We start from the raw sequence: 15,803 nt of genomic DNA, 5'->3' as shown, positions 1-15,803 counted from the left end.
TTTGCCGTCGATGGATTTTTTTTGCCAAAAGTATTTATATTTTGTCCAAAAGTCTATATGTTTTACCAAAAATCTTCATATTATGTTCAAAATCTTCCATATTTTTGTGAAAAAAATTGCTACACTTTTGAATTTTTTTATCTTCCGGTGAATTTTTTTTTGGTTAGGCTGTGAATGTTAAAAAAATTGATGAATGAATGAATAATGATTAATGGTACTCGGTAACTCAGTAATTTGTAAAACACAATCACAATATAACAGCAGTAAGTATTACCTGGGTGCCCAAGAATCACGGGTGAAATAGTCTCCCCATAAAAAACCAAATTCCACCCACAACTTGACTTGGCTTTCATCTCTTTCCCTCTTGCTTTTCATCAACACACAACACACACACACACACACACACACACACAACACATTAATCTATTACACATCCAAAAGTAGGTGAAAAGCAACCACTATTACCTAATCTTACATTTTCATTTATACATACATATATACATTTACATACACACCAGTAACAAAACAAGTTTGTTGCTTTTTTCATCGTCTTCTATTTGAAACCCTACTTTAATTGGATCTCGCCTCCCTTCAAGTTTACATTTTTCGATCTGGGTCTTGCTTCTTTTGGATGATTATTCATACCCACTTCGTAAATTGTTTAATTTCTTTAATGTAGTTGTTTTACAAGTATGTCTGCCTCATTGACGCCGTTTGAGCGTCCCAGAATTGGAGCTACAAATACGGTTCGTTTGTTTTGTTCATCGATTAAATTGATCTTTTTGTTTTGTTCATCGATTAAATTGATCTTTTTGTTTATGTATACGTTCCCTAATTCGAATTTAACTAGGGTTTTGATTTGGGTTTGGGTTTTAGTATAATGTAGGTTTAATTTGTATAAGAAAGTGTTAAACCCCTTATGAAAAATGTAGTGTTCTGTAATTACAAATAACTTAAATTATATTTATTTTTGTTTTAGTATTTATATGATAATGATATATGTTGTAATTAGATTGGGATCAATGGATGATGTATTTGTGGTTGTAAAGTTTGTAACTTTTCTATGATTTGTGGAATTATTTACAGGTTTTTAAAAGTGGGCCGTTGTTTATATCTTCAAAAGGTGAGTAAAGTTGTTCCTTTTGTATCAATTTGTGAGTACAAGCTGTTTGGTTAATGTTCAATGGGTATGTTTGAGTTTGTGCATTGATCTGCTACATATAGTTATTGCACTGGTAACTAAGGATTGACCTTTTTTTAAACATATGATGTATGATCTAAAATACATTCCATGCAACACTGTTATAATTTTATGAATAACCGCATCTTTTAAGAATCATGCTACTTCATGTTTCCTTTATTTTGGTGTTTGTGGAATCTGGAGGTATATGTATTTTTTGTGTGTAATTTTAGTTTCTGGACACGTCACCAGATTAATATAACGTTGGATGTGTGCCTCTGTATTAGCCATTAGGTATGCTCCCATATTTGTTGATGTCCAAGATAGTATGGCTAGGTGAGAACTTCAATGATCAACTTAATTGAGGTTGATCGCGAGTCTCGACCATTAGTTGGGCTTTCACAGTTTCACTATATGATTTTTTGCCATTTTGAAAAAATTATAATAACTTGTTTATAGTTAAAACAGTAACTTAGGTAGACGCTTGTAACTAATTCTATGTTATATATTTATCTTCTGACCGAAATTACCACAATAAAAAATTAGTTAGTGAATTGAGAATTATGTCCAAGACAAACAGGAGAGCTATAGGTAGTGAAGCCCCATGTATGAAGGATGCAAAGTGCAAGCACAGCACATTTGATGGGTTCTGAGCTGTAGTGTATAATATCCAGATATTTTTAGGGTATGGTGGGCTCCTCAAGATCCAAGAGCTTTAATTCTAGGGTTGACTAGATATTTGAAAAGTTAGAAAGCTTTTGAATCCTCTATATATTTATGATATATTAGCTTTGTTGATATTGAAGGTTGCTAAAACAGGCCGATTACTTATCTGTAAATGTGTGATTTTATGGACCTGTTAAAATTATTGGTCAAAATTTATTTATTTGCAAGTTCATATGCCTATACATGAATATTCATTTGTCTGTTCTCTCTGGTTAATTTATTATCTAAGAAGACTGTTTAGTTTTATCAACAGAAAATTAAGCTTATGTTGCATAAGGATACATGTGCCACTTTATGTAATTATATTAGTTTGGGCCTTATATGTATATCTTTTTATATTTACTCGGTCTTATTGTCTGTTTTCACACCAACTCTTTTGCTGCCACAGGGTTAGGTTGGAAGTCATGGAAGAAGCGATGGTTTATTCTCACACGCACATCTTTGGTGTTCTTTAAAAATGATCCCGTTAGTGATCTTTTCAGTATATATATTTTAAGAATGCCGACTAGGTCTTTTATTAATACTGTCTCCGTCTGATTCATATGCCATGCTATCCTTATTTAGCTTAACATTACGAAATAAAAGGATGTACAGTGCACACTATTAAGAAGTTCATAATGATAGTTTATTCATGTTATATGTTGATCTCCCGTAGCTTGGTGAATTGTTCACTACCATTTTGACTCATTTTGTACCACTAAGCGACAACAGCTGAAATTAAATGTAACATATCTTCTGAATTCGGAAACAATTGTCATATTGTGACCACTATTTCTATATATATGTAATTTATTATAAAATTTGGTCTTTATATATATATATATATATATATATATATATATATATATATATATATATATATATATATATATATATATTTACATAAATATTGTCTCTCGGGTGGGACAACTTGACTAGCTAAGAGCTATCAATTGGCTCCAGTGGAAATACATGAACACGGGAGAAACAACTTGAATAGTTGTTCCATCCGTTGAATAGCTTAGGTGTACTAATATTATCAGCTTATACTGGTAACCTCGATCCGTTTACTTACGAATGGGTTGATACAGGTTAAGTTATATCTTTAACAGGTAAACTACAAAATAATATAATTAAAAAACCTCTACTTTTATTGATATAATCAAGTGTATACACACAATTTATTTTTGTATAAGTGAGAAGTTTTTGGATAAAAACTTGTTTCTCCAACCTGACCCATTTTGACCCTCTACCTAACCCTCCAACTTTGTCACTTCTAAGCCTAATATCTCATCCAGTCTTGTCAACCCAAGTCACACAAATAGACATGCTATGTTAAGTCCAATCATTGAATGGTCAAGCCGTACTGTAAATTAGTATTCCCTGTAATTCATAACCTTGACTGGTGACCAATATTTCATTGATTGTATTAGAACCTGACAGAATTATCAGGATGCAATAGATTTGACTTTATTTTATTTTGTTTTGAAGATTTTCACTTATGGTTCCTTCTTTTATTAAATTTGTGGTGTATAATTGATTATACAGAGTGCAATTCCTCAGAGAGGCGGTGAAGTAAATCTGACATTGGGCGGGATTGACTTGAATAATTCAGGAAGGTAATGATGGTTCTGATGTTTTTAAGTAATTTTAAATATTATTTGTCGCGCAAATATTTGTCTTGATTGTACTTTGTAGTGTCGTTGTAAGAGAGGACAAAAAGCTGTTAACTGTTCTGTTCCCCGATGGGCGTGATGGGCGTGCATTTACTCTTAAGGTATTTGCGTGACCAATTCAAGTTATTCTTTGGTTGCTCATCTGCATAGATGGCATATGTGGATCTTCATTTTAGATTTTTTTTTTCCCTTGTATTTACTTGTACATAAAATTGCAGGCTGAGACATCAGAGGATTTGTATGAATGGAAGACAGCTTTGGAACTTGCTCTTGCTCAAGCACCAAGTGCAGCTCTTGTTATGGGACATAACGGGATCTTTCGCAATGATACTACCGATTCAATTGAAGGACCATTTCATCAATGTTTGTGAACTTTAATTTTCGTTTTCACTGCATGCTTTTAAACCATTTATTGGTCAATTAATTTTAATTTGTCAGCGGAATTATTATTTTTTATTTTATATATTTTTATGTAGGGAGGGATAAACGACCCATCAAATCTTTAGTTGTTGGTCGTCCAATATTGCTAGCACTCGAAGACATTGATGGAGGCCCATCTTTCCTAGAAAAAGCTCTTAGATTCCTTGAGAAGCATGGTAAATTTCTATCTAAATACGACGAAACTCCTTCGAAATCTTTAGTGATAAATAAATATTCTATAAGTTTGATATTTATAGGAACCAAAGTGGAAGGAATCTTGAGACAGTCTGCAGATGTCGAGGAAGTAGATCGTAGAGTTCAGGACTATGAAACAGGTAAACAAAATTCATTAATTATTACTCAATCATGATGCCAGGAGCTACTATTAAGTCAGTTGTCTACAACAACCATTTTGCAAGAATACTAAAGTTTGCTCTATATATATTTCAGGGAAGACTGAATTTTCTTCTGATGAGGATGCTCATGTCGTTGGTGACTGTGTCAAGGTGCATGCATGATTTAAATCAAGACAAATTTAAATTTTTTGAGAAAAAGAAAAAGGGGAAATCTGAAGCTTTATACCATGGTTCCCCTTGTTAGATCGATATAAATAAATAGGAAAAAGTACGGGAAAATGATTAAGCTTTATATCATGGCTGTTATTGGATCAATGTAATTAATAAGGAAAACATATACAAGAAAAAGATTAAGCTTTATATCATGGCTTGGTTATCAATTACTGACGCCTTTTCATCTGCAGCATGTTCTTCGAGAGCTACCTTCTTCCCCTGTTCCTGCATCATGCTGCACTGCGTTACTGGAAGCACATAGTGAGTTCATCTCTCCCCGCTTTCTTCTAGGATCAATGTATTTAGTTTTCTTTGTTGCTAAAATATCACAAAAATCTCATGTATCTTGCATGATTTTATAAATCTGTTCGATTGAAAATGCTACTAAAAAATAAAATTAGCATCACTAAGAGTTGGTCTGAGTCACTGATGTGTACATTTGTTGCTTGGTACTGCACTTAATTTCTCACATATGTCATCATACATAATTGCACACATACATACATTTGGTATATTTATGCTGATTTTGTTTTCTTTGTGTTGGTTGAACAAGGAATTGATCGCAAGGAAGCTCGAGTAAATGCCATGCGTGCTGCAATTTCGGAAACATTTCCTGAACCTAATAGGCGTTTGTTACAACGGTAAGTTTTTCCTTTTCTTACTCTCTATTTTATGTTTGATAGCTCTTTTTGTAAAAAATCATTTGATGTCCTCTTGCTATTTCTGTTTTGTATGTTTGAGTAAAGATCTATTCTGATTTTATTGAAGTGTATTTACTACATCTTCAACAAACGGTGTTATCTTCTGTGTCAATAACCTGTTATCTTCTTCAGTGACTATTACTGGCAATTTTTTTTAATCAAGTTTTTAATTAATAACGTTATCATGTATATAAAATTTCACCTGCAGGATCCTGAAGATGATGCACACTATTTCTTCGCATACTTTCGAAAATCGAATGACTCCATCAGCGGTTGCTGCTTGTATGGCGCCATTACTCTTGCGCCCTCTTCTAGCCGGTGAATGCGAATTGGAGGACGATTTCGATAATAACGGTGACAATTCTGCACAGTTACTTGCTGCTGCAAACGCTGCTAATAATGCTCAAGCTATTATAACAACTCTACTTGAGGAGTATGACAATATCTTCGACGTAAGCTGTTTTTTGTTTTTGTCACTATATTGTTCTCGGTAAAAAGTCTGTAACTGCAGAGTTAAAGTTATGGTGGTTCGTCCTTTTCTCAGGATGACGCTATGCTCAAAAGCTGCATGTCAGCAGATTCTCGGTTGGGTAATAGTTATAGTGAAGATTCAATGGATGATGAAAATATAGAAAGCAAGGAAAATGGTTACCATGATGCTGAAAACGACGGCGATCATGAAACCGACGAGGATCCCGAGCGCGTACTCAGTGGAAAGTTGAGTGAAAGTAGTGGGTATGCTTGCAGTGATCTCTACGACTACAAGGTTTTTAGTTACTCTCCCTGTACTTTAAATGGTTGCCTATTGTCATTATTTTATTTATTTATCCATGAGCTTCCGATATTGGCGATTTACTGATGGGAAGCATACCTTTTTTGACTTTAGGCGTATGGAGCTGATGAATCAGAAGTTTTATCTCCAAGGAACAATGTTAACCCACAACCAAATTCTAATCTATTGGAGTCTCACCGTGTTGAAAATTCTAATTCGCATTTTAACGAGGGACAAACTCATCGATACAAGGAAACGGGACACGAGATGGGCACTCACGGTATATTGTCGAGAAGCGAGTCTCATCGATCGGTAGGGACAATGATTTCATCTATGGATCAAGGGGGACTATCTGCTGCCAAGTCATCAACTGAGACTCCAGCTAGCAAGTATGCAGGCTCCAATAGTAATACAAAGCGTTCCACATTTTGGGGACGCAAAAACGTAAGTCTTGTTTGAACTAATATAAACTTAGTGTATTGATTTTTTTTATATTATTGCATGTTAGAAAAATGTTATCTGAATGCTGAAATAATAAACTTAGGGGCCTGATGACTGTTTCTGCTATTGTAATTTAATAGGGAAGGAAGAGTCCATCGGTGGAATCAGTTGATTCGTCAGGAGAAGAAGAGTAAGGCTATAAACTTCTATTTTCCAATTAGTTGTTATAATAGCTGTTATATGTGTGCATTATCTTTTAATTGTAATATAGTGTGGTATTGGTTTACAATCATATCAACTTTGGTTCAAATAATTGTTATTTATTTTTTTGGATCTCGTATGCATGATCATAATATTATATGTTTCCAGACTTGCTATACAAAGGCTCGAGCTAACCAAAAATGACTTGAAGCAAAGAATAGCAAAAGAGGTGATTTTAGATATTAAGTTGTTTTTTGTGTGGATGTCATGCAATTATGACGATTATGCTGATGGTATATAAATTTTGTAAATAATAGGCTAGAGGGAACGCAATACTTCAAGCTAGCCTGGAAAGAAGGAAGCAAGCACTGCATGAACGTCGGTTGGCGCTTGAGCAAGATGTATACTCTCCTTTTCAAAGTTGAATGCAATCTATATTTCATATTTTTTCTATGTGTATGTTAACCTGAGGTGAAACGATGGACGAGCTGGGTAATGGGTCAAAGTGGTACAAACGTTTCAGTTGGGTTTGTTTTGTTCACTTGATGATTATTTTCTTTTATGCACAATAAGTAATAAGTATACTACTTATGTGTGATTGGGTTTTGTTGTTGTTGTTGTTGTTGTTGTTGTTGTAATGAGTATACTAAATGTGATTACACAAATCATACCATTAAAATAATTAAATAACTCGTTTTTAATAGATTTATCCAGGAGGTTGTGAGAGTATATATATCACTCTGGCCGAATACTGTCCTGTTTTAGTTATCTCATTTTTAGCCAGGATTCTGAAATGTTCATATTGACCGTTGGAGATAACATAAATCTACATTGACCCTTTCTTAGGTTATGGATTGAAATGCCACCTCTAATGTTAAATCGAACTTGTCCTAAAATCACTTGATCGTTTTCTTAGGTTTCAAGACTTCAGGAGCAGTTACAAGCCGAGAGAGATTTACGGGCTGCTTTAGAAGTTGGGCTAAGTATGTCTTCAGGACAGGTTTCTGGATCACGCAATATGGATTCAAAGGTTATACTCTTCTCTTGTTCTTCTTTATCAAATATAAGTAATAAAACAATCTTTGTGGCCATTTTCTAATAGTTTTGTTTATGAATATGAATGAAGACAAGGGCTGAGCTGGAGGAGATTGCTCTTGCTGAAGCTGATGTGGCAAGATTGAAGCAAAAGGTTGCAGAGTTGCATCATCAACTCAATCAACAACGCCAGCATCATTATGGTGCTATCTCCAATGCTCCTGACAGATACCAACATGTCCATAACCATAATTCTCAACCGTGAGTAAATTGTCAACACAAGTAATTTTGTATGGTTAAAAATGGGGCAGGCCAGGTTAACTAAAAACATGTTTGTTCAACATCTTTATATTTTTATAAGCAGTTAGCATGTCAAATATGACTACTACAATACTTTTATTATTTCAATAATAGTTTAGTTTCTGAATAAAAACTATTTAGGTGGTTTTTTTACAAGTTCATATTGGGTGACTTTTGACCCGTTTTAGATTTAACATGATCCTAATCAATCCAGTAATAGGTAAATGAGTCGAAATTTCCACCTCCAATCATGATATTCATGCTTTTCTTGTATGATGGAATGAAAAACAAGTACATATGCATGGCTTTTAAGAAATGTATTTGATGTAAATTACGGGGTAGATGACTATTTTAGTTCTTTACATAGTCATGTTCCAGTTCGGTCAATACACGATACCTGTTCTTATGATCTATGTTTTTGTCTTGAACAGGAGATTTTTTCAGCAAGATTTTGATACTACACTTGCTTTTATCAACCATGAAAGGAAACAAAGAACGGAGGTAACAAACAGCTACAGTGTTATGCTTAATTAGTAATTGTGCTTAATGTTTAATTGTTTATACGTCTTCTGTTATGTTTCTAAAGCGGTTGACTGAAGTGCAAAATAAGATATTCAAAAATGACGTATCAGATAGTACTAATTGAATATAGTTAGCAATCTTCAAGAGACAATTTCCATGACACATTTCATTTTCTATGAATCAGATGATTAAAAAACTGAACAAAAGGAATTTTGTTTTTTATTTATTATCTACTAAATGATCAATCTCACCACTTTGAATTCCCCTGGATCTAATTATTTGGACACAAAGATAATTTACTTTTCTTTAATGCTGTTATTTGGTTAATTTAATTTTTTTATAATTCTATATACAGGAAAATTCACTGGGAACGGAGCTGAGAAACAATAAAGGACAAACGTTAAATTCTGGTAACAGTAGTCGGCAACCTACACGCAAGCAGCCGATCTTAGACTCGGCAAGCTTGAGTGACTCTAGAAGTACAGAGGCGTCTACAAGTCTATCCATCGATGATTTTGGGGCCGTTGATTCTGCAAGCCTCCCATCTTCTTCCAGACCAACCGAGGTTAGTTCTTATACTTCATACAAACTAACTGAGGTTAGTTATACCAACGAGGTGGCATCTGGTTTATAAATCAGTTTGAGCGAATTTTTATGTTTTTCAAGAACAAAAATAAAATATAGAACAGCACATATATTGTGATCCTGAAGGTGTGTATTTTTAATAGGTTGGTGATTATCCACGGCACCCGTCAGCTGCATCTTCAACTTTGGTAGAGTTAACAACCCGTCTCGATTTCTTCAAGGAACGACGTTCTCAACTTATGGAACAACTTCATAACCTTGATTTTAACTATGGGACATCTTCACAAGATTTTATGTATAAACCGTCGTCCCCTCGCTAAAACAACTTAATCGCCTGAAGCTCTCCATGTGTATATCCCTTGTTCTTTTTTGGAGTATAGATGATTTATGTAGTCTCGCTATTTTTTTTCTTTTCTTTTTTTATTTATTTGGAATTTTCGTTTTGCGTCTTCCATTTCCTTCTCATTTGGTGTCCAGAAAAAAATGATTTGTTTTGTCAGGTGTAGTGGATATGGACATATGGTAGTATATCTGTTCGTCATAAACTGTTATGTGCCATGATCATATATTCCTGCTATTCGATAATGTAATGAATATTGTGCCTTTTTTGACACAATCACTTAATCAGTGTTTTATGTGTCATATATTCCTCTCCTCCTTTTGATGTGTTTTTACTTCAGATTTTGTATGGTTTCGATGAAATAGTTTTTAATTTACTTCTTACGAGTTTGTTGTTTATATAGTTATACCTTCTATGGTCAATATAGTTCTGCCAATACAAGAATTGTCTCCAGGGAGGACTTTAAAACAGTTTTATTGGTATATTTTAGAAATCTGCTTCTTGTTCTTTACTTTGATCTTATGTTAGTGTATATGCATGATTCATAGGTGTTTGCAACAACCAAGATAAAATAAGTAGAAAAACCATAGGTAAGATTTTATACAAACACATTAAATAATATATCTGATTTGGGAATATTAGATTGTGCAAGTATATAGTGTTTTTGTTTTATTTCTGAAATTATAAAAGTTGCATTTTATGGAATTTAAGATCATCTTTAGTAAAATAATTAGCCCATGGTTCAAATCTGAATTCTAAAATTATGAATTTGATTTGGAAAGATAATAACTCGTTTAAGTCATTCTAAGAGCACAGAGTGTCGGGACACCAAACTCGGTTCAATTGCAGTGTCTTCCAATACATTTAACACTGAAGTCAAAACATGAGAAATCGTTCAGTGTTCAATTTCAGTCTCTAATTTATTATTTAATTATTTTTAATGTTTTTATTATATTTTATTCAATTATTATATTTCATTCAATAAAAATTATTTTATTATTTTATCTATTATTTAATTTATTTAATAACAAATATATAAAAGAAATTTAACCCAACTTTTTTAAAATAATCGGCCCATTTTTGAAAATTTTTAGCCTACTTTTTAACCTAAAATACTCAGTATACATCGCTCGTCTTCTTCCTGCACCTGCAAAAACAAGAACAAAAATAAAAAAGTAAGCAAAGAAAATAAAAGGAAAAAGGAAAAAGAAACAAAAAAGGTTGATTGTTCAGCATCAATGGGGCGATGGTAGCTGAAAACGGCGGTCCTCGACGTCGTGGAGGTGGTCGACGTCCCCGACGTCGGATTTCGTCGACGGTGAAAAACGCTGTCCACTCACTGTGCTCTAAAGAACATCCAAAATAATGTGAAATAATTGTATTAACTTTTTATATTATGAATAAATAAAATAACTTAATTATTTGATATAATATCAAACATTATAGTATAGTCATGTGGTTGGGGTTATAAGTTATTCTCTAGAGATTTTCGGTTTAAATCTCACTGCATATCATGGGGTGACCAGAAAAAAGGTCCTAAACATACTCACAGATACCTGGATAGGCCGCGCACATTTAAGTAAAAAATAGTTCAATACACTTTTCTTGTCGTTTAATATCATTTGTCACAATCATAGTCACAACCTTTTCTTGTTGTTCAATATCATTTGTCATAATCATCGCTACAACCATTGATTCGCTGAGTGAGTCAGGTATGCCCCACATTATGAAATTAGCAGTCAATTGTGAACCGGTCGAAGTTGCCGGTTATCAACTTTTCTGTCATATATATCATTTGTCAGATTATGGTTGATACTTAAAAGTTCAATATCTAGTCTAGTGCTAAATTATGTCATTCAATTTCATTCCAAGTGAAATGAATATAAAGACCCTAACTTTGTGAACCACTGGTTACATTTCACAACGGTATACATTGAAAGTTAGAGGGTGTAACCTGCACATTAGTAAATCTTCTGCACTTAAACTTGCAATCCTTGGAATCACATTCTCCCCAAATCTTCTGCAAATTGAAATTAAAAAGTAAACCCTAAACCCCAAATTTAAAATAAGAATGTTGAGAGCTTCATCATCTTGCTGTTGTAGCATACCATCAATTATAATAGCAGCTTCTTCACCAGCAGCTATTACCTCAATTTCTGCTCTCACAGTTTCTCTTCCATTTTCATCTTCATCTTCATCTTCAGTTTCTTCTTATAGAACATATGCTCCACCCCTCATATCCCAAACCCTAATTTCTTCCACAAAGTCTTCATCTTTTTCTAATTTTAAAAGAGTCTTGCACATGATGCCAAGAGCTTCTTCAGGTACCATTCTTGTGTATGTCTTCTTTCTATATCTATTTGTTTATACATATTTTGTATGAATATATGAATTGGAATATTAATTCGCCGAGTGCCTAATTTTATCTTAAGTACTTCAAATTAAAATTTTGGACTATGGATAGTCTAGCACCACTCCACTGGCCTAACAAACAGTTTTTTTTTTTTTTTTTCATCTGAAATAAACTAAACTGGCAGCAGCAGATATTCAAACAGTTTAACGGTGCTTAGCAGTAACCACTTGAAATATTAAGCTTAGACACTATTAAAACAATCAATGTTATTAGTACAAAAATAATGGAATATATGTGTGTATAGGTATATGTGTGTCTTTTTTTATACCTCTTAACAAGATTTTTTACAACCAGGTAGTGGAGCACAATGATATACCACCATATCATGATGACACCTTGTGTGTATAATAAACTCTTGCTTGTTTTTTATTTTGTTGTAATCGAACTAATAAACTTTCTACTTCCAACATTAAATATTTACTATATGTTATTCTTCTTATGATCTTATCAGCATCGTATAGTACTGAAAATACTCATGACGTGGGTAGAGAACTGTTGGTGCAGCACTTACTCGTGAAAGAGGAGGATAGTGAACTTTTGTATGACCTACAGAAGAGAATTATACGAGGTTAGTTGTAGTGTTGATGTATATTTTCATGTCTGACTTACACTTCAATCTCTATCTTTATCTGATAACTTTGTCTATTATCATTTTTATATCCCGAAGTATACGGATGCGAGTTTTTTTTTTTTTTTTTTGTTTTTGGGGGGGGGGGGGGGGGGGGGGGGGGGGGGGGGTGGATTAATATATGGATGCAAGTTAATTGAAAGCTAATCGTCAAAACTCTCCTTTTTTACCTACAGGGGAGGATTTAAGCGACTTGGCAGTGGAATACTCAATTTGTCCATCCAAGGCAGAAGGCGGCATGCTTGGTTGGGTGAAAAAGGGGCAAATGGTATGAACCTCATTTTTGACCTGTGTGTTATACATTCGACCATTCTAGCGATAGCAGAACAGGCAGGCGGGCTGTGCTGGCTTGTAATGGGTTATGCCGTTATAATAGGATTAATAGGTCAATACTGGTGCCGCTCCGTTGGGCTAGCCAGTCAACGCTTTTGGCCTTTGTTTAGTTATATGAATGGTTATGTTGTAAATTTATTCTAAAAGCTATATTGTTAGGGAATCTAACATTGGTTATCAAAATGTTTGGAGTTTATTAACATCTTAATGCACACTTTAGGCAAATTTTGGACCACTTGGCCCACTTTTTTGCAGTTACTTATTTTTTTACCCATTTATATGATATTAATTGGTCCTCTGTTACATGGTGAATTGTTGTAGGTGCCAGAGTTTGAGGAAGCTGCATTTAACGCTCCATTGAACAAAGTGGTTAAATGTAAAACTCAATTTGGATTGCATTTATTGCAAGTTCTGTCAGAGAGGTATACGTTACTCTGTTATTTAATCTTCTTGTATGGTATTGTATTCTATTCTCCTTTGAGCTTGCATTGTTTACCTCAGACGGGTTTTGGATTTTACTTAAACTTAATTACAGGGAAGAATCATTACTCGAAGACATTCAACCTGAAGAGCTTCACGCAAAACTGCAAGATCCCGAGTTCCTTGAAGATGCTCAATTTATTGATGTTCGAGAACCACACGAAGTGTAAGTCCATCTTTCATTTCCTAATGGTTATCAAAAGATTCACATGAACTATACGAGTTTCGTTATATCGTTCACACTTGTAACAGAAGAACCATCCATCTTTATGGATAAGAATAAAGAGTTTTCTACTCAATTGTTCCTACAAAATGGACTTAAAATTAGACCTAAACTATTCATATTAAAAAATCTACATTTCATTAATAAAATAGAAGAATGTATTGTTAAACAGGGAGCGAGCCTCTCTATCGGGATTTCAAGTTCTTCCTCTGCAGCAGTTTGGAAGCTGGGGACCAGAAATCACTACCAAACTAGATCCTCAAAAGGATACTTACGTTTTGGTATGTATCTTATCTATTTGATCATATAAATACAATGACTGCTATTAAATGATACTCAACTTCTTAATACTAATTTTAATTTATTAGGAGGAGGGTGGTACTTCTAGCAATAGTTGTTTTGATCAAAAATATGAAATTCCCATTTTTGGCCAAGTCTTACATTTTTTTACCCTCTGGATAGGACATATAACCTAAATCAGCCCATATTAAAACTGAGTAATGGGTCTAATTTCCCCTTTTTGTAGAAGACAAGGGTGGTTAACGGCACTTTGTTATAATTCTCGAAGATTTTAGGTGTGTCATGCAGAAAAGATTCATTTAAGATCCCCTTTATTTTAACAATAATTTGTTTTGGATGTGAAATATATTTTTATAGAACTTCCCGTCCGAGTCCTTTGGCAGCAACACAAGTACATATTTTTATGTGTTCCACGACACATTTGTCTCTGTATTACTGATCGTCACTTGTGTGGTTTTTTAGTGTCATCATGGAATGCGGTCATTGCAAGTAGCCAAATGGTTGCAGACACAGGTAACATTGTGATTTCTATAGTTTCCTCACCTCTATCTGTCTGTATCCAAACTATAGTTGTTATAATTTTACATAACTTAAGCCAATCTAATGATATATATTTATCTCTTCTGTCCAATTAAGTTTGGTGACCGTTAGAAATTACATTATCATAAACACCAAGTCACAACTTACTAGATCATCTCTTTATTATGTTATGCTTCTACTGATAAATCCTTTATATTTTACTAATCATGGTCTGAATGTCTATGACACAGGGGTTTAGAAAAATATACAACGTTGCTGGCGGAATCCATGCATACGCACTCAAGGCTGATTCTTCGATACCCACATACTGAGCACTGAGCAGATTACACATTTTGTAATTCTCTTTTTTGTACAATGTAACAATTGCATTTCTCCGAGCTTTTAGCTCACGAGTAAGAATGTCAACAAGTTATACAGCAGGATATTTAAAAAGAAAAAAATGTAGGAAATATGTGGATTCAGTTTCATATACATCCCTAGTAGTGACATAACTTGCTATTGAAGATATCGGAAAGCTTTTGTTACAGGGATCTTGATTATAATGCTGGATTTTTTATTTTATTTATCTAAAGATTTTGATAAATATGATCAATTTTAGTATGGTAGGCTTGTAAGCCGTTGAAGTTTTTGGATTTGCTAACTATACAACTTGAATTTTGCTAACTATACAACTTAAATTTAGAGCACTGGGTGTCCCCAGTCTTTTGCCTTTGTCCATCACCTACCGGCGCCGCGATCGACCGCCGGTCGACACCGGCACGGTGTCGATTCCGCCATCAGTCGACACTGGCACGACGTCGATTCCGCCGTTGGTTTCTAGGGTTGAGCCACAGACAATGGTTTTAGTGGGGTTCAAAATTCAAATTTGTAGTCGTTGGAACTGTTTTTTTTATACTTTTTCTTTTCTTTTTTTCATAATATGAATTTTGAAAGAAAAAATTGAAATAAAAAAAATTGAAGTTTTAATGGGTTTTAGAAGTGATAAAGGAAGAAGAAGATAAAAAGGCAATGTGTTTGGTATGGTGGTCCCCACTTGTTTCCATATTTCAGTTTTTAATAAAACAACATTTTATATTTATATTTTGTTGTAAAAATACTGTAAATATTTATTAATGAAAAGGTTTTAAATATTTATTAATGAAAAGTTTTTTATTTTCCACAACCAATAAAAATAAAAATAATAATTAATAATAAAAAGATATTAAAAAATAAAAATAAATCATAAAATATGAAATTGGATATCAAAATGGACACTTTGGACACCTCCACTTATATCACAGTCATAATTTCGAGGTCTATTTTGAACACCGAAATGGACCCTATGAACTACGGATACCTTGTGCTCTTATCAAATTGTAAACTTGGCAATGGGTGTATAACGCATTTGCTCATCTAAATTACTAGAGCGTTTATTGAGATAAAGCGTATTTGTACCATCT

General features: G+C 33.7%; 2 protein-coding genes across 4 annotated transcripts; both read left to right on the top strand.

Annotated features, from left to right (window-relative positions):
* The first annotated feature begins 405 nt into the window (after positions 1 to 405).
* LOC139859775 (rho GTPase-activating protein 7) lies at positions 406 to 9,519 on the top strand. Of its 3 annotated transcripts, none has more exons than XM_071848555.1 (22): positions 406 to 746; positions 1,087 to 1,123; positions 2,295 to 2,371; positions 3,434 to 3,504; positions 3,584 to 3,662; positions 3,780 to 3,924; positions 4,038 to 4,157; positions 4,239 to 4,316; positions 4,432 to 4,487; positions 4,742 to 4,811; positions 5,104 to 5,191; positions 5,460 to 5,703; positions 5,796 to 6,017; positions 6,138 to 6,467; positions 6,605 to 6,654; positions 6,834 to 6,894; positions 6,983 to 7,066; positions 7,582 to 7,695; positions 7,792 to 7,961; positions 8,432 to 8,501; positions 8,878 to 9,087; positions 9,251 to 9,519. In XM_071848555.1, the coding sequence occupies exons 1-22, from the start codon at positions 693 to 695 to the stop codon at positions 9,425 to 9,427; spliced, it is 2,607 nt and encodes an 868-aa protein (XP_071704656.1). In that variant the 5' UTR covers positions 406 to 692; the 3' UTR covers positions 9,428 to 9,519. The 3 variants fall into 3 exon arrangements, with proteins under 3 accessions (XP_071704656.1, XP_071704652.1, XP_071704662.1); XM_071848551.1 differs by having other exon boundaries at positions 8,878 to 9,120; XM_071848561.1 differs by lacking the exons at positions 406 to 746; positions 1,087 to 1,123 and adding an exon at positions 2,153 to 2,202 and having other exon boundaries at positions 8,878 to 9,120.
* A 1,930-nt stretch (positions 9,520 to 11,449) lies between these two features.
* Positions 11,450 to 14,929, top strand: LOC139859769 (rhodanese-like/PpiC domain-containing protein 12, chloroplastic). The gene is made up of 8 exons (XM_071848544.1): positions 11,450 to 11,771; positions 12,312 to 12,428; positions 12,665 to 12,756; positions 13,143 to 13,243; positions 13,357 to 13,467; positions 13,697 to 13,805; positions 14,287 to 14,337; positions 14,595 to 14,929. The coding sequence occupies exons 1-8, from the start codon at positions 11,519 to 11,521 to the stop codon at positions 14,673 to 14,675; spliced, it is 915 nt and encodes a 304-aa protein (XP_071704645.1). The 5' UTR covers positions 11,450 to 11,518; the 3' UTR covers positions 14,676 to 14,929.
* Positions 14,930 to 15,803: the final 874 nt, after the last annotated feature.

Source organism: Rutidosis leptorrhynchoides, chromosome 1 (assembly GCF_046630445.1).
Source record: "Rutidosis leptorrhynchoides isolate AG116_Rl617_1_P2 chromosome 1, CSIRO_AGI_Rlap_v1, whole genome shotgun sequence".
Lineage (NCBI taxonomy): Eukaryota > Viridiplantae > Streptophyta > Magnoliopsida > Asterales > Asteraceae > Rutidosis > Rutidosis leptorrhynchoides.
The sequence above is the reverse complement of the archived record's forward strand: the minus strand, read 5'-3'. Positions and strand labels throughout refer to the sequence as shown.

Coding starts and splice junctions, on each gene's coding strand:
- LOC139859775 (XM_071848551.1), top strand. CDS start 693: ATGTCTGCCTCATTGACGCCGTTTGAGCGTCCCAGAATTGGAGCTACA. Junction 1,124..2,294: donor GTTGTTTATATCTTCAAAAG/GTGAGTAAAGTT, acceptor TTGCTGCCACAG/GGTTAGGTTGGAAGTCATGG. Junction 6,895..6,982: donor AGCAAAGAATAGCAAAAGAG/GTGATTTTAGAT, acceptor TGTAAATAATAG/GCTAGAGGGAACGCAATACT.
- LOC139859769 (XM_071848544.1), top strand. CDS start 11,519: ATGTTGAGAGCTTCATCATCTTGCTGTTGTAGCATACCATCAATTATA. Junction 12,429..12,664: donor ACAGAAGAGAATTATACGAG/GTTAGTTGTAGT, acceptor TTTTACCTACAG/GGGAGGATTTAAGCGACTTG. Junction 13,468..13,696: donor GTTCGAGAACCACACGAAGT/GTAAGTCCATCT, acceptor ATTGTTAAACAG/GGAGCGAGCCTCTCTATCGG.